The sequence below is a fragment of the Colias croceus genome, chromosome 4 (assembly GCF_905220415.1).
Source record: "Colias croceus chromosome 4, ilColCroc2.1".
In the NCBI taxonomy this organism is placed as follows: Eukaryota; Metazoa; Arthropoda; class Insecta; order Lepidoptera; family Pieridae; genus Colias; species Colias croceus.
In genome coordinates, this window is record NC_059540.1 from 3,911,111 (window position 1) to 3,936,546 (window position 25,436).

The 25,436-nt window shown below is 33.5% G+C and overlaps 2 protein-coding genes and 1 long non-coding RNA gene across 3 annotated transcripts; 1 reads left to right on the top strand and 2 right to left on the bottom strand.

Annotated features, from left to right (window-relative positions):
- The first annotated feature begins 574 nt into the window (after positions 1 to 574).
- Positions 575 to 10,260, top strand: LOC123690981 (cerebellar degeneration-related protein 2). The gene is made up of 6 exons (XM_045635142.1): positions 575 to 828; positions 5,303 to 5,415; positions 6,126 to 6,274; positions 6,463 to 6,915; positions 7,065 to 7,236; positions 8,246 to 10,260. The coding sequence occupies exons 1-6, from the start codon at positions 714 to 716 to the stop codon at positions 9,608 to 9,610; spliced, it is 2,367 nt and encodes a 788-aa protein (XP_045491098.1). The 5' UTR covers positions 575 to 713; the 3' UTR covers positions 9,611 to 10,260.
- Positions 10,261 to 10,325: 65 nt separating this feature from the next.
- LOC123690992 (ATP-binding cassette sub-family F member 3) lies at positions 10,326 to 23,519 on the bottom strand. The gene is made up of 12 exons (XM_045635154.1): positions 23,348 to 23,519; positions 23,157 to 23,262; positions 22,456 to 22,624; positions 21,697 to 21,914; positions 16,454 to 16,717; positions 16,038 to 16,238; positions 14,972 to 15,154; positions 14,218 to 14,391; positions 12,970 to 13,144; positions 12,292 to 12,472; positions 11,031 to 11,251; positions 10,326 to 10,549 (listed from the first exon to the last, which is right to left on the bottom strand). The coding sequence occupies exons 1-12, from the start codon at positions 23,418 to 23,420 to the stop codon at positions 10,391 to 10,393; spliced, it is 2,124 nt and encodes a 707-aa protein (XP_045491110.1). The 5' UTR covers positions 23,421 to 23,519; the 3' UTR covers positions 10,326 to 10,390.
- Positions 23,520 to 24,105: 586 nt separating this feature from the next.
- LOC123691166 lies at positions 24,106 to 24,888 on the bottom strand. The gene is made up of 2 exons (XR_006751366.1): positions 24,588 to 24,888; positions 24,106 to 24,202 (listed from the first exon to the last, which is right to left on the bottom strand). It is a non-coding gene; the product is annotated as an uncharacterized LOC123691166 (long non-coding RNA).
- Between the last annotated feature and the right edge of the window lie 548 nt (positions 24,889 to 25,436).

Here is a 25,436-nt window from a genome sequence, read left to right on the forward strand (position 1 = left end):
TTTATTTTTACGTAGGTCGCTTGTCCCTTGGAACAACAAGTTTGAAGCACATACATACTTATTACTTACATTCTGAATACCTAGGTACATGAGTATTTTTTTAATATCCTCAGTAAACATACCTATACTGCGAGCGGAAACTTTTTAAATATAAAATTTGGACTTTGCTTGGTGAAGGTTAAAGCTAGGCATTTTCCAAAGCTTGGCAGCTTCCTAGTAAATTATGTATTTACGTTACAAAAATAAGTTTAACAACAATGAACCAAAGCGTGAGAAAGCAATCGTTTTGTGATCAAGATCACAAACTTTCATTCCCGACTAAAACCTATAATTTTGACCACGCGTATTACCATACAAACATTTTGATTGATTAGTATTCTTGCTTACTTTCTCCGCGAATAGCTCGCTTATTTAACTATTGCTCGACACGGTACTACATAGACACGATAAGGTTTCTTCTGCTATCGCGATCGGTGAGTAATCGAAAGAAATGAGATTGGGGCGGACAGGCGATGGCGTTGGTAATTGGTGTATTCTTTTGACGGAACTCGAAGCGCCGCTCAGTCCGTTCAGCGCCGCCACACTGGTCACGCCGGTACGCCAACAATCGCACGTAGGTACACGGAGCAGCAAAAAATATGGCTGCTAGCGTGTACACCTCATTATAAACGACGCCGTCGTGAGTGACCCTTGTACGAGCCGCGCGTGGAAACATGAGCGAGGAACAGGAGCAATGTGACTCGTTCAACTCGTGGGAGCTGAACGGACTGAATTCCTTGGATCTCTGGGATTACACGGTCGAGCTGGAGTGTCTGCAGGGAACCGAAGGTTAGTCACAACTTGCGCAAGGTGGAGGGGCGTTACTGTAGACGTTGCGTTCACCGACCGATTCGCAATGCACAAAATAAGACCACCGCAAACGGGGGCCCTGGAATTTGACTCGCTTTGTCACGGCGCTATCGCAATAAGCGCTTTCTGGTTCAGTATTTTTGATTACATATTTTATGTAATTTATTTCTGTACTGTTTACCTTGAGACTTGTGAAAAGCAACCGCATTATAATTGCGAGTATGTTGAAAACTTTTCATTAATCGCTCTACAAGAAAGCAGTGCATAAAGTGCAGAGTAGTGGAATATTTTAAGATAGCTAACTACCTATATGCACAGCGCTAATGTGCACTGATAAGCCTCGATAATTATATTTTTTCATTGATGACGTTGTTCGAGATTAATCCCAGTTTACTTATCAACTACGTATATCAATTACTTAGCCTAAATTTTTGTCTGTACAGAACATCGGACAAGATCATCAAATTATCTAGTTTTAGCTAACAGATCTTTCAAATGATAAATTAATTGCAATGCCACAATCGGTATTGCGATATACAATCAAGGCTTACTAATATTTCATGTATTATAATTTAACTTTAAACGTTAAAACCCACGTCACCATGACAAATTTTCCGTTTTTTTATCACCAATGTATAACATTTTTGGGCCTATACAATTAATTAAGTATACGTAGATATTAGATACCTTACAATAGACTTAATAGCATTCAATTAAAGACAATTAGATATGTTTTTATTGTCATTTGTTGGTCGTGAGACGTAATTACACGTGCGATAGTTATTCATAAAACATAAACAAAAAATAACACAGTTTCCTATTATACAAAGAAGAGTGGTGATTGGATGAAAATTGAAAATCATTGTCTTTGTTTTTGTACCAATCACAATTTACTCCTCAGGCGTGACTATAATTAATTATACTTGTACTTTGACTACATTGTATTTATAAACGGAAGTTTTTGAAAGCATTTACCAGTAACTTTCCAATATCATACTATTAATGACTTTTAGCTACCAATTTAGTAATGACACTCAAACTTACTCATCTAAGTCTATTTCCTACGCTTGACCTTATCTCCAAAATTATTATCAATTTTGACTTACCTACCTACACCGTATAGGTTCCTACTCTCACAATTAAAACAAGATAAAGTTGCTACCAAAAACCATGTCTGTAAGTCATCACGGATATTATCTTCATCGTACCAAATTAGATAACTAGAAAAACGTATGCCTTTCTGACAGAATAGTTTAAAAATATACGACTAAATAACCAATAATTATTAACCTATTTGTGATTGCAAGATAGATAGGGAGGCGAGGTAGCTAAATGGCGTAATTAAACGGCGCCGTCGAGACTTATCAAAATCGATAGATAAAATAATTTCGAAAAGAAAAGCTTCTATGGTAAAAACCATTTTAGCGGTGGGTTTGGCGTGTACGGATTTTCAAAAATGTAAAAAAAAATAGTTACTTGGGCATTCTCGAGCGCGTCAGATATTCATACTACGTATGCCCCAAGTGCCTCTGATAACAACGGTATACTAATCTGCCGGTTTGCGTGGTGGGGCTAGGCATATTAATTCGTCAAAAATGCACAAAAAAAAAATTTACTCGAGCGCGTCAGATTTTCGGAAGGGGTGTTAAGTAGGCCCCAAGGAAGCTCCCCTTAAAAAAACTGACGATTTCGGCGTGACGATAAGTTACGATGAATTTTTGAAAATGCAGAAAAAAAAAGTCCTTTTGAAATACTCGAGCGCGTCAGATTTTCATACGGGAGGTTTATCTCGGTCTCCTGAAAGCATATTTTCTTAATCTGACAAAAATGTTGGTGGGTTCTCTTAATCTGACCGAAAAAGGTTTGAGAGTTTCTTTTTTTTAATCATCGTTATTTCATATCAATTTTTCTTAACACCCTCAGTTTTCGAGATATACTCAAAAAACCGGGAGTTTGAGTTTTTATGATGCTTCAAGTCAAAAAGTTTTAACTTTGGACAAAAATGTAAAGAGACCTTTTTTGTGTAAAATAAAATTACCTTTTTTGTTTATTCAAACTTTTTTTTTGTAAAATTTATCGTTCGCGACTTATATACTGCAACGCGTTTTTCGGAAGACGAAATGGCTCCTCCAGACTTCCGGTCACGCGGAAACCGGCAGATTTTGTATTTTTAGTAAGTTTTAGATTATATTCTTCAAAATAAAAATAAAAACAATCGCGCTCGAGAATGCCGGATTAACGTTTTTTTTTTACAAGTTCGCGACCCTATAACTTGGCGGCGTCAAGGACTTATCGTCAGATTAGTTAAATTTAGTCTTAAAACACTAAAATCAACCCCCAATATCTTAATCTGACGCGCTCGAGTATTTCAGACTATCGATTTTTTTTTACTAATCTGATCGTCTATCCTGGGCGCGCGTCACTACTTAAAGAGCTAAATAGTTAACAAGGTTGTTCTATTAGGTCTAAGGTATCTCTCATATCTTAAACTGCCACGCTCGAGTATTGCAGAAAATTCCCCTCTTCGCCTCCCTATCTAAGAGCACCGTAATGTCGAAACAACTCATCTACAAAGGTCACTCATTGTTCCTGTATTGGCACACAGACCATAGTGCACTATGTCCACTGGCCTTTTCAAGAGGTAAACGGCCTCTTAACAGCGTTTAAAGGGTAATGCAGTTAAACCAGGGTATCGTTTAAAACGTAAACAATTGATGTCTTCCGTTGTAACATGCTGTGACATAATCATTAAATTGTTAGTTGTATAACACACAAAAAGTAATAAAATCTATGTCTATTATACTAATACGTAAGTAATTTTGTTTATTTATTACATAAATGGCAGTACAACCATATAAACTTAAGTAGGTATCTCTCATTTACACGTAGCTAGAACATACACGAAATAAATCTTAACAAGAAGGTAAATATTTAAGTTTTTTTTCATTTCCTTACGCAGTAAACATACTTAACAAAGCCTTGAATATTAAACATTATTATTTTATTTTTTGTATGAAATGAGCGCAAAACATTCTAAATATGTATTTCAATGATTGTATCACAAGTAATCATCTAATATGAGCCGAGCTATATTACTCAAAAAACTAGCAATAAGTCAGTCATAACTTCTATTTATTTTAATTACGAAATCGAAAGAAAGATTTTTTATAGCCTTATCCATTTGAGACCGTAGCAAGACGTCATTTTCCGGTACGGGAAATTCTCAACGAAATTGTTTAGTTCCAATGCCGATCACTCAAAATATTTGTGAGTGTCAAGTGATGTTTTAAAAAGCTCTATTTATGGAATGAGTAACAATAATAACGATTTCCATTAAATCTTTCTTCTCTATGGAGCAAATTTTGGTCGACCGCCCCTTCTTAAAATGTTATTTCCAACGCGCATTGGGCTTCTGTCTTTAAAGTTTTACGATACCTCAAGATAAAGAATTTAACGCTACTGTTATTTGGAGCGAGAAGTGTATTATCCACATAATATACTCTATAGTACAAAAATGTTGCGTGCCGGCGTACATTATTATTTATTACCATAACACATTGACATAACTAATACAAGTGTTTTAATTGTTTGCAGTTGAATAGTGGCTTGAAACCAAGTCTGACCTGATTTGAATATAATTGAAGTTTATTGTTCCCTGTACTTTTTTGATTTGTTATATAAAATTAAGTAGAAGTTGAGATCTAATAGATTACTGTATAAGGTTTTTTATTAGTCATATAAAACATTTTTTTTTTTTTAAATAACCGCCAAGGAATATGTGTGCAGTACTTACCTACTTACATGTTTATTTTATGTAGATAGGTCATAGGTGTAACATACAATTTTTTATTTATAAAGGATAGATATTCGACCTAAAAATCAACAACACGCTAGTATATTTACTGATATCTACATAAGTATTTTTAGTTTAAACCATTGTTATTAGCGTGACTGCAACTGACCTTATTTAAAACCAAATATTTTTAATGTATTTCTTCGGCAAGGTTACCTTTCACGCATTTGAAGCGTGCGGCTCACGATGGATGAAATGTAATGAATGTATGAAAATTTTAAAAATTCCAAGAATTCATTTATTGTATTCCACAAACACACTTCATTAAATCAAAAATAAAAATAGGTATTTTATAATTAATAAAATATTATCATGTCCTGTTATTAAAAAAAAGTTCTAGCGCGATAAGCATCTAAGTACAAACGTCATTTTAATTTAATTAGTATTTTCCCAATGATATTCTTGGTATATTCCTCTACATTTTTAAAGCAGACAAACATTCAATAGCTTTCTCATTTAGAAAAGTAAACAATTATAAATAGTCAATTAGTTGAACACTCGAAGTAAATATTTACGTGACCTGCAAACTTAGTAATAAGTAATTAGTGAAATTAAACGACGTAGCTCGATTATTAATTAGGTACTCTATCTTTGTTTCAGATTTACAACTAGCAGCAGAGTTGGGTAAAACACTTCTAGAACGAAACAAGGAGCTTGAAACAGCGCTACGACAACATCAAAATGTTATTGAAGACCAAGCGCAGGAAATCGAGGTAAAATTCATTTATTTATTGACTTTTAAAGTTGAGAAGGTATTGCCCTTTTTATGCGGTACATCAATATAAATCGATGACTTTCGTCAATGTCATCACTAATAAATTATTAATCCTCACACAATTTAATGTTATAAGTACCTACCACCTGTAATGTGAACTTTATTTTTTAACGATGAATCATAAGTTTAAACAACAACTTAAAATCACAATCGCAATAGTTACGATAACTATCTCAAAATTGTACCTTCTTATTGTTAGGTGGAGTATTCTAGAAGATCATACAATCTATAATTATTTCTTATGACAATGCCAGACATAGGTAGCTACTTTACTAATAGACTCTTTAAACTGTGAAGCCATAGAAATCATATTAGTTTACAATCAAATCATCGTCTTCTCGCTACATTAAACGTGAATAAACTCGTTGTGGCTATTTTTATATCAATAAGTAGGTAACACTCATTGTTATCACTTAATAAACGACCATAATCAAGACCACGACCTATTATGTTTGTTATACCTATTTACAGTAGTTTTAATTAATAGCTACCCAATAAAACGAAGAAAACTGCAACGATTACTTATTTGTATAAAGTATAATTTATTATTTATTTATACAAACCATTATAGGCACATATAGGCTAATAAGACGTGTAAATCGTTGACTTTAGATGATAAATTAAATCAAACTTTTTATTATTTTCCAGTACTTAACCAAACAAACAGTCGCATTGCGTGAGGTAAACGACTCAAGACTGAGAATCTACGAGCAACTCGAAGTTAGTATCCAGGATTTAGAGCGAGCCAACCACAGGCTCGCCGTCGACCATGCTGCCGACAAAAAACACATTAAAACGTAAGTTCAATATCGTTACACGCTGTTTCCTTTTCATTTGTTTCTTATGGTAGCTTTCTACAATCATCTTTCGCTCATGTATTTTTATGAACTTCCGTCATTATAATATACTTACCGAACAGCCCTCACTGAATCATTTGTATTGAAAGTTTCGATCTATATGTACAATATTCATATCCAAATTCCAGATTATGTGGCAACATCGAAACCTTGGAGAGTAAATGTGAAGAACTTCAAAAGACTGTGGACGACCTAAATGGCCAATTGGAACTGTTTCGGCGAAGGTCCGAAAGGAAACCTGAAAGCGAAAAACCCAAAGAAAAAGAGCAAAAACCTGCTGACACAACAGCTAATGCTATTGCTATTAAGAAACCAGAAACGAATGGAACCCCATTAAAAGCAATAGCGCCTCTGCCAGAACTCACAAAGGAGGATGAAGATTTACTAAGGCTCAGTGATGAGTTACGAGAGAATAAAGTAGCCTTCGCTCAAGAACACAGAAGAGTGACTGAACTTGAAGAACAGCTTGCCTCCGTCATACAAGAGAACAACAGATTACAGGAGCAGGTACGAAATTGGCGACTACGTGAAGATGAACCTAAGTCGATGCACGAGGAATTCGCAATCCTTGAAGAAGTCAGGTACGAGTATAATAATTTCTTATTCTAATAAAAATTTAAGTTTTTAGACAATAGTTACCACAAATATTTTACAACACATTACAATTTAAACATGATTTAAAGATCAAGTGAAGCTCCTATCTTATTTGCGTTCCTATATAATATTCCAGACAAGGACAATTATGCATCAGGTGTCTTAGGGGCATCGAAAGAGACGATATGTCGTCTATGTTGGACGGAGAAGATGATGACAGAAGTGCCATCAGCTCCCTCATCCTCACAACATCTGGCCAGCAAAGCCCCAAAGAAGACCAGGTCACCAGTAAACTTATCAAGTTCGACGTAAGTTGGCGCTGAATGGAAAACTTTCTAGTAGTTCTTCATGTTTAATACTTTCGCTTAATGTTCCCTTAACTTAACCTTCTAACTATAGCTTTAGAATTTCTGTGTATATCCTTTTTACTATTTAACATTTCCAACTTTTGCTATAAACCACTAACCTTCACTAATCGTTCCCGCAATGGAGAGAACATTATAAAGCAGGAATAAATTCTAAGTCCGCTCATTCTTCTTAACTCCGAAGGTAGGTTAGAGTAAAAAAAATGAAATCCACTAAAGTCCCCAAAACATCGGTATTGTTCTGAAGAAGCATTATTATGCTTAAATCCCATCAAAAATCTGATGAGAATGTTTAAATCGTTTCTAGGCAACAAAACTTTTCCAACTGCCCCTGATGTTGTTGATCACGCTTTGCATATGCATTATGAAGCGCATTTGCAGTAGTTTTCTTTGGATATATCGCATGTAGTCGAAGGTACGTCCATTACTGACACGTTTTAGACTAAGAAGTCTGCACGCTAGTCGCTAACCAAGTCATTGGTGAGGGTCATCCGTTGTCGACTATTCAACAATGTATTTGTACTTCATATACATATTAAAGTATATTCATATATGTATGATAATTCTTGTTACTAACACAATAATATTAATGTTGTTTGTGTGTGACGTTCTGCTTCACTACATAAATACAAATTAACGAGTCTATAACGATAAGAGTAATGGGTGTATTTTGACTAATGTTTACTTCAATAGCATCATATTTACTTTTTTATTTTCTACAAATAAAACAATAATTTTTAATCATACTTTTCGTCTTGCTGTTTTCCTAAATTTCTAATTTTCACAATCCCGTAATACTGTTTGCAACGTAACAATAAAATTATATTCATATCATACCTACCTATAACTTCCAAAACATACAGATCATCTCACGTTGCAAATAATAAAAAAACACCAACTTTAATTTATACTTTTCTTAAATAAATATTAATTTATTACTTATACATTTCAGAACGCCAAGGAAAAGTTACTTCAAGGCATATGGGCAAATAAAGAAGATGGCCACGATAATCCCTACAGGGAATTGGTTCAGAAATACGAAGCTCTGCTAGAAGTTCAGCTGTCGCAAGTTAAGAACATAAGAAAGAATAAGCAGACTACACTGCCTGGCGCACAAACACAAACCGGCCCTATCTCTTTACACGAAGAATTACAAACATCAGGTGACTTTAGTCAGTTCAGTGTTAAAGATACAGATGAAGAGAGTGGCCACGGAGAAGAAGCTCAAAAAGAATCTAACCAACAAAAGAAAATGGAGACAACATCTCGTAAAAAGATTATACAAACACCGGACTTTTCAGAAGCTGAAACGTCAAGTTCCGGTTTCTCAGATGAAACAAGTAATAAAGCGACTCAAACAGATCGCGAGAGACCTGGCTCGTTCTTGTGCACAATTGCAGATGGTGAGGATTATCGTTTCAGCATTTACGATGATGTAAGTCCTATGGACAGCCGTTTCCGTAACAGGCCTGAATACAGGGAACTTTTTAAGGAAATCTTCACAATCTTGAAAAAGGCAGCGGAAAATAAAGATGATGGTGAACAGCTTCCTTTACTCGACGATACAACAACCGGTAAAGTACCGCCAGTGACGCCTGCCACGGAAGAACCTCCGGGTAACTTCACTGACGATACACAGAGCGTCTTGTCGTCTGTAATGTCTGAACAATCGATTCCAGTATCCGATATCACCACCCCAGAAACACCGTTAAGAGAAAAGGAACAATCTAAGCCCGTTCCTGAAACAACGAAAGAATCAAAAGAGAAATCTAATGCCGTTGATAATAACAAAGAAAACAAACCAGTGACTGACACCGCAGTCGAGAAACCAAAAGAGAATGAAAAAGAAAAGGAAAAAGAGCGCGTTCTCACACCGCTGGTGCGTCAGCCACTGGAATACATCGCGGCTACTAGAAAGAAGTCCAGGCATCGCAACCGCAAACACAGCCAAGATCGTCAAGGAGCCGATTCTCCCGTTTTCCCATCACCGCCAAAGATCACTTACCAGAAATCATCGAATAAGAAGAGGAGAGACTATAGACCGATTGAAGTTAGTCCTCTAGCGAGACCTTCTGAGGCCGAATGGAACGGATCTACCCTCCAATTCTATAACAGAAACTTAAACTCTCCTACGCCAAGCGTAAGCGGTCGCACTGGGAAAATCTACCAGGGATGGAATCCCGAAACAGATTCTTGGGACATCAAACAGAGCACTGCATCACAGGAGATTCACAAATTGAGGAAGTTGGAACTATCCTACGCCGAAGTGTTGAGAAACGCTGATAAAACCAAGAATAGGCGTAAAAAACACCAATAATTTTATATTTTACAAGTCGACCCACTCTTGCATTCGCAAGAGCCGAGTGATTCAATCGCCATTTGTCTTTGCCAACCAGACAAAAGTTAGTTTAAGTTTTTTTGTGATCTGCTAGCGTTACTTATTAATTTATATCACGAACAATCATTAATTGCCATAATACCGATATAGATGTTATGTATTTCATATTAAGATAACTTTATAAGATCCCATCAATATCAATAGTCCAAGATACAAATTAATTTATTATATTCATGTCATAATTTAGAACCCTATGTGAAATAGAGTAACGCTCGTAGCGTTATAACTAAACTGGAAAAAATATGCATTTATATAGATAGACAAAAGTGTCTGAGAATGGCTTCACTTGATATTAGCTTCATTTATGTACTGCATTTTATTTAATTCGGCGTATCAACTGAATGAGTTTATATTTTAACTATTAACTCTATTCCGTTTCAGTCACTATTTTAATTGTATATTATGTATTTTATTACGAAATTTTATTTGTAAATATTCTTTTAAGTTAATTTTATATTTTAATTAATTTGCCATGGTACTGCGAGTGCTTCAATTCATTATGGAATTGTATGCTGGAATATTTAATGAAGAAGAGAGGTTGGAGGTATGAAATAAAAATTTGCATTAAATTATCAGTTTTTCATTTCAACTTATATTATACGAACATTTTATAAATAAATAATGAAAGACTAAATATTATAGTACAGTATTATTATTAGATGATCCTTTTTTACATGGTATAATATATATGAGTTATTATCACTTGTTGTTTTGGGCTTCGAGTTCTCTCTCGACGATTTTGCGATATTCATCGAAGCCTCCTTCTATGCTCTTGACGGAGCCTCCCCCACACACCCACAGCTCTTTGCAAACCATTCGTATTAACCTTTCGTCGTGAGATACAAGAATAACACCGCCCTGAAAAATATTCAATGTGTTAAATATTTAACCGATATTGAGAGTATCAGGAACTGAGTTCGATTCTCGGTGAAAAGTAATACAATACAATTCCTTACGTGGTATTGATTAATTACACATCTTCAAGGAATATCAGAAAAAGAAATAAATTTAAAAACAAATAACTTGCATCCTATAATGAAGATGACAGACTTATGGTATCACCTTCACACATGAAAAGTGATTTGCATAAAATATACAAGAAAATCTTATGTGGCCATAAATCAGGGAGCTAATAAGCACTTATTTCAAATCACAAGTCCATAGAAAATTATGGGAATCTATGACTATCAATCTATGACTGAACTGAGTCAAAGATAATATCGTCGACTGTATAGAGGTCAGTTAGCGTTTAATTGAAACTACTAAACCGTTTTTAGAAAATAATTTCACTATAATTTGAAAGAACCATTCAAATCTATATATAAATATCACAACTTACCGTATATTTATTGATCCCCTTGCCCAGCGCTTCAATAGTTTCTATATCCAAGTGATTAGTGGGTTCGTCAAGAACTAAGAAATTAGGGTTCCCAAGGCACATGTTAGCGAACGCCACTCTAGATTTCTGTCCTCCAGATAAACTTGCTATCGTCTGCAAAGCTAGGTCTCCACTCACGCCGAAACTACCTAGCTGTCTTCTGTATTCTTCTACTGGTTTACCTGGTATAATTAAAAAAAAAACACGTAAGTATTGTGAGATATTGAGTATTTTATGCTGAAAAAAGGGCGCGCTAGCACATGTCAGAAGTGAAACTTCTTGGGCAAGATTCAAAGATACCAAAATACTCCATGGCGTGACGGTATTGCCATGACGCGACCTTTAAATTTTACTCTCAACGCGAATTCATTCTAAAATAAAAGGTACATAATATAATATTATAAGCAAACAATAAAAAATACTACAACCATTGAGATATACATATCGAGACGACACCACCTACATCACTTATGTTCCGCTCAACATACGCCATATGGCGTAACTGCACGCTCATTTTTTATTTGTTTTAAAGTGAAGCATCAAATATGCCTTCGTTCGTGTTACGATATTGCACAAATAATACGGAAAAGTGTAAAGGAATTACTTTCATCGGTAAGTACCAAACTAGATAATAATTTTTAAAACTTAGTTAGAGCAAAAAAATGGCGCACAGATTTTGTTCGTGGTGTCTCCTCCATACGAAGTAATATTATCTCAATGACTACAACTTCAATTCTTTAAATCAAGATATAATTTTATTGTTAGATCGTTTTGAAGCACAGCAGGAATAATTTGCTTTATGTATTGTAAGTTTAATATAATTTATTTAATGTATCTAATAGCTATTATTAAACTTAAAAAGGACAAATTTATTTGATTGAATTTGTTTCTCAAATCACCGCATCACGATACTAATCACGTGACTTTAAACAATGAATAAATATATACGTTGCGGTAATTAGGGTATAAAAAGTAGGTAGTACGAGTAGGTATTAGTTTACAGTAGATCACGAAAGATTGCTCTTACTATGTTCGTTTGATGTAAATCCACCGTTATATGTATTTAAAAAGTATCACAAGTATATAACTAAATATTTTTTAACACAAAACATCAAAATATTTTATAGAACCTTACCAGGATAATTCCTCTGCAACGTTGCGGTCTGCAACTGTTGATTTTTAACACAGTACAAAAATACATCCAAAAATTTCAGAAGCTTACCAGGATAATTCCTCTGCAGCAGTTCAACTGAGTTCACATTCATCTCGAGCTGGTCCACGTGATGCTGCGAGAAGTAGCCGAACTTGAGCCCCCTGTGTACGCTGCGGATTCCACTCGTGGGAGATAGTATGCCCATTATGATTTTCAGTAACGTCGTCTTACCCGCTCCGTTGTCACCTACCTATAAAAAGGAATTTAACAAATATGTATAAGGTCGAACTGAGCAAGCCGTTGAAGTTGGTTATAAATAATAGATAGATTCAGCCAAATGCAGTTGAAGTTAAAGTTATGGTTTCCGAACGATTGAATTAATTCATTTAAATATGACTACAGAACTAGATTATTGAGATACTAAATTAGTTGCGTTACAGCTATTTATACAAGTCTAGTCATAATATCATAGATAACAAATGCCAAAGAAAAATTAATATACATTATATCTCCATTTTGGAATAAATATCCACATTTTTTTTTTCTTTCATAGTATATGTATTCGTCAAATATAGAAACTTATTCCAATAAGGGCTGATTTTTCAATCCTTGGTTAAAACTTATTCATCGAATAACGTATTGAACTACCATTTCAAAAATGTATTCTTATTGTCCGTATACTTATGATAGTTTACAGATATATCAGTCCTTTTTACTTTATAGTGTTAATAAAGAAAAAATACTTACAATACATATTCTAGATTCGAGTGTAGCACCAAGGTTGACATTCGTGAAAATAATTTTATCCTTAGAGTAATGGAATCCAACTTCGTTCAGTTGCAGGATGGGGGGAGAGAGCGGTTCTGTCTCAGGAAACCTTAATACCACGTCTATTTCTTTCTCTATGGGTTTCAGTTCTGGTCTGAAACAAAATTAGAATAGTTCTTTGTTTTTAAGACTGTATTATACTGTGTGCACAGCAAATAAGATTATGATTTTATTTCATGCAATCTTCGTACATTCACCCTCTCCATATAAAATGTACAAAATATAGATTATCAAGTTAGCGATGTTGTTAAGTTAATAGTAGTAGTTGGCTTCCTGCCGTGCACAGAGGAGGCAAGTTTGACATTTAGCATCCATCAACTTACATGTTTTTGTAAATATTGGGAGGGTCGGTTCTAGGAACTTAGCCAATTAAGCCTAAACAAAATTGGAAGTACGTTCGAAAACATGAGGAAGAAAGTTTTCAGCTTATTCATTGATTTGCATAGACAGTGGAATTGGATCTATAATAAAGAATGCGCAAAAACCGATTTGAGAATATCATATTTGAGTATTTTTAGAAGTTATACGTAAGAAATAAGAAATAAGATTAGTAGGAAGTACTCACAGCCTATCCAGCATCATACTCGCTCTACTGGTCCCACAGTCTTCTTCTTATAGATATACAGTGTAAACTCTATATAACGACACCGAAGGGACTGTGCATTTTATGGCGTTATATAGAGTTGTCGTTAAATGGAGAGAAGAAGAATCAGAATTAGAAAAAGAGAAAATTTATTTCAGACTAGTGTTAGTAGTTATGTACATAAAAAAGAATGTTACTTGAACGCTATTGTGTATAGTCTGATGTCAGTAGTCGTCAATAGACAATGATTTTCTTTTACTAGCCATGTTTACAGTTTGAAAGTTTGTGAGCAACTAAGAATATGATAACGTATCGGTCAAAAACAGTCTACACGTGCAAGCAATCCCAATTTGTAAACAAAAGAACGAATTTCTTAGAAAGTTCGGTATGAATGACGTCGAGTTTATTACCTAATTGTTGTCGTTATTGAGAGTGAGTGTGATGCTATGTAGAGTGTATCATTGTATGGTAGATAAGCTAAACCAACCAAAGGCAATTGATTTTGACGCTTTAGAGAGTTTGTCGTTAAATCGAGTGTCGTTATATAGAGTTTACACTGTATATGACATGGGGTGGGTACTCACAGCTTATCCAGCATCTTGATCTTGCTCTGCACGGAGGAGGCCCGGTTGGCGTTGTACCGGAAGCGGTCGATGAACTCCTGCGTGTGCGCGCGGTGCTGCTGCTGCGCCTCGTACTCGCGCTGCTGGTTCTTCAGCTTCTCCGTCTTCGTCTTGTGGAACTGCTCGTAGTTACCCCTGGAGACAGTAAAAAAAATCATTTATTTATTACAAATACATTGACATAACAAAATTTAAACTCGACGATCCCCTCAACTAGGTATAAACCTGTACTAGAGACGACCGACGCCTTCCACACATGACTAAGCCAGTATTGTACTATACAAATTTTTATGATTATTATTAAATATTAAAAAGTACAAAAAAAAAACATAAAATAACAAGAAAAACGCTAGTCTTATACATATTATGTATAAGTCTATATAATTCAAAATGACGTCCTTTTACTACAAATAAAAGTATAATTTATATTTTATGTCATATTTTTACTATTTTTTATGCTCTGCCCTAAACCTCTTCCTTGCTTTAATTTATCTCCGAATATCTAGTGTATGGAGAAATCGCTATACATATAACGATAAAACCACTAATTGTTAGTAATAAAACATAAATAAATAAATCTCATAAGTAGCAATCAATTAAATTAATCAGCCAATTAATTAAGGGACTAGCTTCTTTATTATTCTGAAAAATATACCTACATATCGATTTTAAATTAAATACAATGATTTTAAATTGAAATTAATAATGAATTTACCTGTAATTATCAATCCGTTGCGTATGTAAGTGTAGAATATCAGTCGGCACAGTGTCCAAGAAGTTTCGGTCGTGAGATACAACCAGTAACGTCGTGGGCCAGTTTTGTAGATAATTCTCTAACCAGATGATCGCTTTTATGTCCAACATGTTTGTTGGTTCGTCGAGTAATAGTAGATCGGGTCTGGAATTTAATAAATACAATGATTGTTTTAAAAATTTAAAGTATTCATGTGTGTAACTTACTAAATTTAAATGTAAGATGGTTTTATAATTTCAAACAGCTGTTCATAATTAAAACTGGGCAGTTTTAATTATGAACAGCTGTTTGTTTGTTTTAAATATTGACAAATGATTTTATCATCTGTCTTTTACAAACTTATCTATACCATAAGATTACTACAATATCATGAATATGCAGTAATTATAATATGTTATTTAATTATCCATGCACATGCCCAACAAAGGAAGATAAATAACTGCAAACAAATGACATTTCCTAGTAATTTCATGGCAATAAACACTAGGTTACCGACTATTATAACTTATAAGACATATACAAGGAATGTTACATTCAATATTGTTTATTTACTATGTTGTTATAATTATAGCTTTTAAACGCGGCTCTACTCGCATTGTTAAAGGAAGTAAACAGTAATAGCGCCATCTATCAGAATTATTTTGAGTGATAAAATACGCATCATAATAATTTATTTTCAGTAAATTGTAGCCTTTTTCACTCTCTAAATTCCAAACTTAAAGACCCATGTGATATAAAAGAAAAACACACAAGCATACGTATATTTATAATTATATTATAGCATCATAGTAAAATGATAAAGTAGGAATAGTAAGGAAATAAGGATAATAATGAAACATTAATTAAACAAATGTTTTATGATAGCCAGAATAACTTTTTTTTTTTACTAAAGTAGGTAGCATTTACTTATAAGAATGACATACATACTTAATCGTAATTCGTAACTCAAATTAACTTTACTGAAGAAAAGCTTAAAAAAAGAAGTCAACATCGAAAAGGCGTATAAAATATATCCAAAAAAACTTACTTAGAGAACAGAGCTCTAGCAAGGGCTAGCCTCATCCTCCAACCACCAGAGAATGTTCTAGTAGCTCTCGCCTGCATCTCCGGTGAGAATCCCAAACCACTTAATATAATGGAAGCCCGAGCCGGCGCCTTATCCGCCTCAATGTTTTCTAATTGTGCATACACCTCCGTCAATTCGGCTGATAGACTTGGGTCTGTCGAACTAGAACACAAGCAATATTTAATTTATCCTTCCTATAAATATGTACATTTATTTATTAATTTATAGTATGTATAGTACGGATAAAAATTAAAAAGACGTATATCGTCCGTTGTGTTAAAAACACGAAAAAGAAAATAAAATAATTCTACATCAAACTCAAACACTACAAAACAATAACAAAAGTTTAATATACATAGTAATATAAACATATGTACCCAGTATTAATAGCGGCTGTAATTTCCTTTTCCCGTCTCAGCAAATTTTCTCTAACAGTATCACATTCTAGCACACTCTGTAGAGCGATCGTATCATCACCAACAACCTCTTGCTCCACATGCAACACCGATATATGAGAGGGTATCTTCAATTGTTTCGCCGATATCATTCTGAGGAGAGTGGTTTTGCCGAGTCCATTTCTACCGACGAGACCGTAACGTCGGCCGAATGCTAGCACCAAATCCGCACCTTGTAGTAGTACTCTAAAAACGAAATAAGAACATCAATTTTTATCTAAACCATCATATAATAAAATTAACTTATGGAACATTTATTGCACCCCTGTACAATTAATTGTTAAAGGCAATTGTAATATATTTTTCTCCCTCAATTCCCTCAATTGCAAACCTCATTTAGAATGAATTTAAAATGAATAAATTAAGTGATGAGATTGAAATGATTGAAATCTAAATACACAACACCACAACTAGTGTATTTAATATTTATATTAATGTACATAGAAGTCTAATTATGAATAGCGATAATGTATTCAAGTCATGCAAATAGCAGTATCACAGTATTACCATATTTCCTACAGTATGGCGACGAATGTACTTGTGCAGAGAAACGGAGGGGAACTGGCGGGGGGTCGGGCGACGCGGGCCGCTTAATGCAATCACGCTGAGTTTGCATTAACTATCGCGAAAGGACGACGCAGTCGTATTTTTTGTGTAATAATTTTATTATACATAGGTACTTACATATTCTATTATGGCGCGCAAAAACTGTTCCGTTTACGGATGTAAATCTACATTGAAATCCCAGAAGGAAACAATATTTCAGAAAGATTGTATTAATTGTATCTGTTGAATTAAAATCAAAGCTATGTATATGTTGTCCTCATTATTTTCTAATCAGATTGTACATCCCAATGCGAATGCATTACTTAGTTAAATGGTATAATATACAATTAAGAACATCCAAAAATAAAGTGTCCACGTAAATAATATTTAGCAGTGCAATATCTGTAATTATATATTTATGAACAAATAATTACATCAGATTTAAGGCATGACGAAAGATTTTGAAATCCTCTTCCATAATGTGTGTATACGTTTACTATACAAGAAAAACCCTATATTTCGGTAATATACTTAAATTTAACGAAGATAAAAGCCATTTTTCAAAAAATATTTATAAACTGTGCCAAAACAGCTCGCAGGTGTCATGGCGTAGGTGTGACGTCACTCTTTAGTAAATACGTAATTATTTGTACGCATTGCGAAGAAAATTAAATAAATATTTATTTTATATGTGTTATAGAAACGAATTTCAAAGTTTATAAGTGGTGTGCAGTATTGCAGTGTGAATCCACATAAAAATAATGCTCAAAAATGTGTTAGTAATTATTTCAAGCGAGAAAATAATAAGAAATGATTGTATAAAGTGGGCGCGGAGAACCCCGAAACCACGTATTGTGAATTCGCAATTATATTTCTGTTCTGAGTCGATAAAGCATACGTAAAACAAAAGAAAATAAATAAAAATGCGTATTCTCAACATATTCATAACAACAAAATACATCTGACGTGAGTTGTTCATTTAAGGACGCTGTCACAAATCTGCGTTACTCAAATTTAGGTATCTAACGTCGCCACGTGGTTCGCGGGAACATCGCGCTCACGTAAACATAGCGCATTCCATTTTATAGACCATCTTCATACTTGATATTATTTTTTTTTATATTTTTATTGAAATTGATTCCAGAAGATTACTGGGAACTTTAAAAATTCATTTTGTTACTATTATTAGTAGGTACGATCCTTATAAGTATTTTAGTGTATTCAACCAACTTAAAAAAGTGTGACTATTTTACAACAATTTGAATATGAATTGTATTATTGTATACAATATCGAAGCTTTTTAAGAAATGTATAAAATACTTTTTTAAGAATTATTATCATACATAATATTATATGTTACCGGCAATATATTAAACCCGGCATTGTAAGCAATTCTTAGTAAATGTATGTTATTCCGAGAAACAGTCGGAATGAAATAAATTAAATTCGTTACCACACATTCACATTACCTATATCTTTAAATATGAACTTTTCCTAAGTAGCAAACACATTTGCAAATGTGGGTGGTTTTTGGGGTAGCTATTAACCAATATGAGGTCAAAACTAAAATCCAAGATGGCACCGACGAAAATTTGAAATCTTTTCGTCATGGGTGTCATTTTCAAGGAGTTGGAGTAGCTATTAAATAAGTATTAATCAATATGAGGTCAAATCTAAAATCCAAAATGGCGCCGACGACAATTTGACATCATTTCGTCACGGGTGTCATTTTCATGGTTTTTGGGGTAGCTATTAACCAATATGAGGTCAAAACTAAAATCCAAGATGGCGCCGACAAAAATTTTATATATTTTCTTCATGGGTGTCATTTTCATGGTTATTGGGGTAGCTATTAACGAATATGAGGTCAAAACTAAAATCCAAGATGGCGCCGACGAAAATTTTACATCTTTTCGACATGGGTGTCATTTTCATGGTTTTTGGGGTAGCTATTAACCAATATGAGGTCAAAACTAAAATCGAAGATGGCGCCGACGAAAATTTTACATCATTTCGTCACGGGTGTCATTTTCATGGTTATTGGGGTAGCTATTAACGAATATGAGGTCAAAACTAAAATCCAAGATGGCGCCGACGAAAATTTTACATATTTTCGTCATGGGTATCATTTTCATGGTTTTTGGGGTATCTATTAACCAATATGAGGTCAAAACTAAAATCCAAGATGGTGTCGACGAAACTTTACATCTTTTCGGCATGGGTGTCATTTTCAAGGTTTTTGAGACAGCTATTACCAAATCCCCAATGTAACCGTCGATAATTAGGTATATTTTTCTTACTCCTTTAAAGTAAACTTAAATAAAATAACAAAAACGTTAACAACCACAGTTTTGTAGAAAGTCTTAAAAAAAACAATTTTAAAGAACATTGAAATGCATATTTAGAAATTTAATATAAAACGCAACTCTGTGGCAATCATGTTAATATTCTGACAGATATTAGTAACTTTAAATATATTCTTTAAATATATTCGCTAAACTTTATTTAAAATAAAGTTTATCTAAAACATTTAAACGAAGAGAATAAAATAAAAAAGAACGTGTGTGCCGAGAAAACGTGTCAGGAGTGAAACTTCTTTGGCGAGATTCATAGATACCAAAATCGCCGCCTTGCTCCATAACGCGACAGTATTAGCATGACGCGATCTTGAAATTCGACGACCATCTTGGATTTTAGTTTTGACCTCATATTCGTTAATAGCTACCCCAAAAACCATGAAAATGACACCCATCACGAAAAATGTCAAATTTTCGTCAGCGCCATCTTGGATTATAGTTTTGACCTCATATTCGTTAATAGCTATCCCAAAAACCATGAAAATGGCACCCATGATGAAAAGATGTCAAATTTTTCGTCGGCGCCATCTTGGATTATAGTTTTGACCTCATATTCGATAATAGCTACCCCAAAAACCATGAAAATGACACCCATGACGAAAAGATGTAAAATTTTCGTCGGCGCCATCTTGGATTTCAGTTTTGACCTCATATTGGTTAATAGCTACCCCAAAAACCATGAAAATGACACCCATGACGAAAAGATGTAAAATTTTTGTCGGCGCCATCTTGGATTATAGTTTTGACCTCATATTCGTTAATAGCTACCCCAAAAACGATGAAAATGACACCCATGACGAAAAGATGTAAAATTTTTGTCGGCGCCATCTTGGATTTCAGTTTTGACCTCATATTGGTTAATAGCTACCCCAAAAACCATGAAAATGACACCCATGACGAAAAGTTGTAAAATTTTTGTCGGCGCCATCTTGGATTATAGTTTTGACCTCATATTCGTTAATAGCTACCCCAAAAACCATGAAAATGACACCCATGACGAAAAGATGTAAAATTTTCGTCGGCGCCATCTTGGATTTCAGTTTTGACCTCATATTCGGTAATAGCTACCCCAAAAACTATGAAAATGACACCCATCACGAAAAAAAGCCAAATTTTCATCGACGCCATCTTGAATTGTTTTACCCCACCAATCTATTCAACAACCCATAAAAAAGAGGATCTCAGGCAAGGTAATTTTAAAAACATAATTTTAAATTACAAATAATTGGAATATGAAACTTATACAGTTTACTCATAAAAAGTATCAAATATTTCAAATCACGAAAAAGACAGTGCACGCACAATAATCTTTTTTATTTCGTTTTTATTTTTGGCACGAGGAGCGATACACCCGTCCTTCCAAGAGCGCTTCTGAGCGCGGTCTGACGAACCGCGAGAACAAAATGTATGAAGAAATCGACAAGTATTTTTAATTTAGCTCATTATTGAAATAAAATTTTGATTTAGATTCATAAAAATTACACCATATATAAAGGACTATATATCCCTCAATAAGATATAGTTAAGAAGATAGATTAGGCTCTTAATTTTCCTAAAATGGTACCGGTTTAGACCCCATTTTTTTGCATTTTATGCGTTTATTGTGATGGAAAACGCGTATTTCAGCGACAATTTTGTATGACGTCGTACAATTTTTATAAGATGAACGTAGAGCTGAATATATTATCTTTAAATTAAGATATTACTATGTTCTCACGTGTAATTGCTTTAAGTTAAAATGGTACCGAAAAACAGCGTGTTTTTGTAAAAATACGTTATAGCGTCCTTAAACGTGACGTCACGCGTGTTTTAGTCAAAATGGCCAACTGCAGAATTTTAATGTTTTATTTTATTGATAATCTCATTAATCTTAATGTTTTTTAGATTTTTAAGTCACTATATTTTATTTATTTAGTATACATTTTCCCTTGAAAACACTAATATGATCATTTATGGATACTGTCGTCATGCCTATTATTTTGAATGTACATGAATAAATGATTTCATCATAATACTAATAATCACAATTGTTTTATTTCCCATTTGTTGCAACCCTAGCGTATTTTCGTGTGGCAGCGTAAGTACCTACGCTGGCGGCGGCATCGCGCGACATCAAAGGCGTTTCCTTACTGTAGGAAATAATATTGTAATACTGTGGCAGTATTATGTAATAATTAATAAGAGAAGGAAAGATGCATTATTATTATAATTTATAATATATAGAATTATTTTATTTTATAATATTATAAAGAAAATAAATACCTGTCACCGTAAGCTATATCAAAGTTTTCTATCCTGATATCCTGCGTCCTATTAGTTCCCTTTGCTTCTAACTTGCTATCCTTTTTAGAGGTGACCTGTGACGCTGTTGCAGTTTGCAGCACAGGAGCTGCCACTGGGAGAGCCTTTGCATCTTTCTGTTTCTGTTGCTTTTGTTGCAATTTCGCTTCCGCCTTTTCTAATTTTTTCGCGTCCACTTTCTGGAATGTTTATATTAGAATAAGAATATTGAATTTATTCTTTTTGAATTTATTATTGATTATTAATGAAATAAATGTTTTTATTTTTGACATCTCGCAAAAAAAACTGAATATTAATTTTGAATTTTTTATGAATTGTTGGGAAGACTTGAAGGAAAAATTGTAAATATTACAGATAAAGTTTCTTTTGTGGTAACATCATGCAATAATTTAAATACTGAATCCCTTGTTAGGATTATTATCGTTTTAGTAATACTTTTTCCTTAAAGTTGTCATTGAAGATAATATCTTAAGTAGCTAGGTACATAACTTAGAAAAATATTAATATTAACTAACTGTACCCTGCGGTTATACCCACAGTGCTCTGCTCCTGTTGGTTTTAGCGTGAAGACATATAGCCTATATATATATAGCCTTCCTCAATAAATGGGCTGTCTAACACCAAAATAATTTTTTAAATCGGACTAGTAGTTTCTGAGATTAACACATACAAACAAACAAACTCTTTAGCTTTATAATATTAAAGATAAAAGTTTCTTACAAAATTATCATCTCTTGTCTGAAGCCATATGCTTTTAACATCTTTGTCCTCATTTGATGGCACTGTCATTGATGCTAAGTGTATTGGAGCATCTAATACTTTTCTTGGGCCATTTTGTACAGAATTTTTTTCGGGTTGTAGCATATGTAATAATTTTTCACATATATCCCTGGAAAAACAATTCAACAATAATTATAATTAAATTCAATAAATGTCAATGTAATGGGGATTATTTTACATAATTTTAAATGGAGTGAGATTGATGAGTAATATTAATTGATGATAATTAATAATTATTAATAGTAATAAATATGCCTACTGTAAAAATTCATAACTTTAAACCCCTGAAGGGGGAAAATTAATTTGATGATTAGAAGATGTCTACTTTAAACTTAATATAAATTTCTTTCTCTTTTGCATCTCATTAGAAGAATTATTTATTTCTTAATTGCTTTTATTATATTTAGGTATAGTCTTAAGATGTGAATAGTTAAACGCGATCTTTTATACTAAATATGAAACTTATTAAACTGTTTTAAGTTTTTTAAATCCAACAATTTTTTTTCTTAGATAGGCAGGATGATAAAAAATTACAATTAAACCATTATATTTTTAATACGAATCATAACACTGTATTAATATACTTAAATGAAAATATTACTTAATATAATTGAGGATAATAAAAATTAAAAAGTTAATACCTTATATCATCTTCCGATTTTTCCGATACTCCTTGGAGAACCTCGCCTATAGCTTCAAAAACTTCTTCTTTATCTTCAAATTCACCGGCACTGCTATCCAGAACATCTAGAATTATATCCATTATTTTAATACAATACTTTATACAGAACGGCACAAAGGTAATATTATTCTAACCTCTACAAAACTTTACCTTCAACATATTTTTTTAACTCCTCATCAATTAAAGGAAAGTGCCTTTTGATAAATTCACCACAATTTGCCATTTTTAAGGTATATCTTGGTTAACACCAAGGAAAAAACTACAATTATTTATCATTTATTTATGCACGTATTAAACTAATGTCACGTCAGTCGTCAATGAAAATCTGACAATTTCTAATTACTTTTTTTTTTCAATTTTAATAATGCTGAAGTGCTGATTCGTAGTCTGTCTACGTGCTGATTGCGGTCGTAGCGCACAGATAACATGCTTTATTCCTTATCTATGATTGGGAGAGGCACAGGGAGCAGCCATTCAAGGAGAAGTATTAATTAATTTTACAATGGACTTTCGTGAGATACAGTGCGACACAAAAGAGATGACAAAAAATGAGGGCGCCACCGTCGCTCATATAGCAACACTGATACTGCGACGCAAGCAATCTTGATACTATAGAATAAAAATCAAAAAAATAAAAAGTAATAAATACCGCGATTTAAAGTTGTTTCATTCATCATCGTATAAATTTAAGACAAAAATACATTAGTAGTTTAAATGACCTACCTAGGTCAAATTTTACTTAAATGTATTTGGAATTAGTTTATAGAAATCGGTCAAGCCATTTAGACTGCAGAGGCGCACATAGAATCAAACATACGAACAAACAAACATACATACATACAGCTCAAACCTAAGGCTCAAACACATTACGCTCCTTCTGGGTCCGTCAGGTAAAAAAAACAAGGTGATTTGAAAACTACATATTTTTATTTATTTTTTGTAGATATTCTCCTTCATTTTTACTCCCTTGCTCCACTATCCTGCGTACTGTGCTTTCAGAAACCCCTATAACAAACGAATTAAGATGAATAAAATCAAATAGTACATTTAACATATTTATTTAGTACCTTAAAACTATTTTTTTTTATGTCGGAGGCCAAGACTCACTTTGGATCCCTGCGTCCACTCTAGTAAGTAGCAAGTAAGGATTCATAGATAGCTGTATGAAAATAGTTATCACTATACTATTTAAGGCTGGTTGGATTGGATATAACTTCTTGACTCAAATTGTGCTGGTCGCACTATAAAAACTAGTTTTTGTTTACATACAAATAACCTCAAATTAAATTTCAAAAACGTAATAATCGCCATAGATACGTACATTAAACACTCGTCACTAATGGAATATTCTATTTTACGTAGTACTGAGCAAAAATAAATAGAATCTCACCGGTATAATCTGCTGTACGTCTGTAAACGTTTTCCAAATATTTTTCTCGTTTTTCAGCTTGAAATTATGAGAAACACCGAATGAAAACTTTATATATGGCATCACGGACACCGCTACGTTTAACCTTTTTCATGATTTCTCCTTTTTTTAGTAAATTTCTTGTTTAAAATAACAATTTTATCTCAACTTCACCAAATAAACAACAAATTTTTATTCAACTTGACAGCTGCATTGATAATTCAGGGTTGCCAGATAATGAAAAAAAATTAGTTCCAAATTAATTAATTTCATCTCTTTTATGTCGCACTGTAAAAATAAAGATAAAACCTTGATAAAAATATGTTGTAAAAGAAAGAATATGTTAATAAGTTGCTGTTTATCATTATCACTTGTTATCACTACAATATATTATAAAGTGTCAGTAGAAGAACTTGAAAAACGGGTAAAGTCTAAGGCCCCGTTTCCACCTGCAAGTAAACTTCTGCAAGAACTGTCCGACAGTCTGTCTGACAGCAGCTTGCATGTGTAAACTATGTTGCAAGTTCTGTCGCGACAGTTTGTCAAGCGCTTCTTGCGAGAAGTTGCGACAGCATGTGTAAACATGACTGCGTCTACTCGCGACAGTTCTCGCAGCTTATCGGTCTAGTTCCGTATATCTCGCAGCAAGCTGCAAGTATCGCCCACATGGCTTTTGATTTTTGTTTATTTGAAATTAATGAGTCGTGAATGCTCTTGTGAAGAATGAAGAAACTATAAAGTCAATAGGATTATATGAGATCTTAAGATGGAATAATGTGATTATTTTTTGAAAATGAAGTGAAATGAAAATTTATTTGTTGAGAAACGTTA

Coding starts and splice junctions, on each gene's coding strand:
- LOC123690981 (XM_045635142.1), top strand. CDS start 714: ATGAGCGAGGAACAGGAGCAATGTGACTCGTTCAACTCGTGGGAGCTG. Junction 6,916..7,064: donor GCAATCCTTGAAGAAGTCAG/GTACGAGTATAA, acceptor ATAATATTCCAG/ACAAGGACAATTATGCATCA. Junction 7,237..8,245: donor GTAAACTTATCAAGTTCGAC/GTAAGTTGGCGC, acceptor TATACATTTCAG/AACGCCAAGGAAAAGTTACT.
- LOC123690992 (XM_045635154.1), bottom strand. CDS start 23,420: ATGGCAAATTGTGGTGAATTTATCAAAAGGCACTTTCCTTTAATTGAT. Junction 23,263..23,347: donor GTTAAAAAAATATGTTGAAG/GTAAAGTTTTGT, acceptor ATATAATTCTAG/ATGTTCTGGATAGCAGTGCC. Junction 15,155..16,037: donor GCTAGAGCTCTGTTCTCTAA/GTAAGTTTTTTT, acceptor ATTAAATTCCAG/ACCCGATCTACTATTACTCG.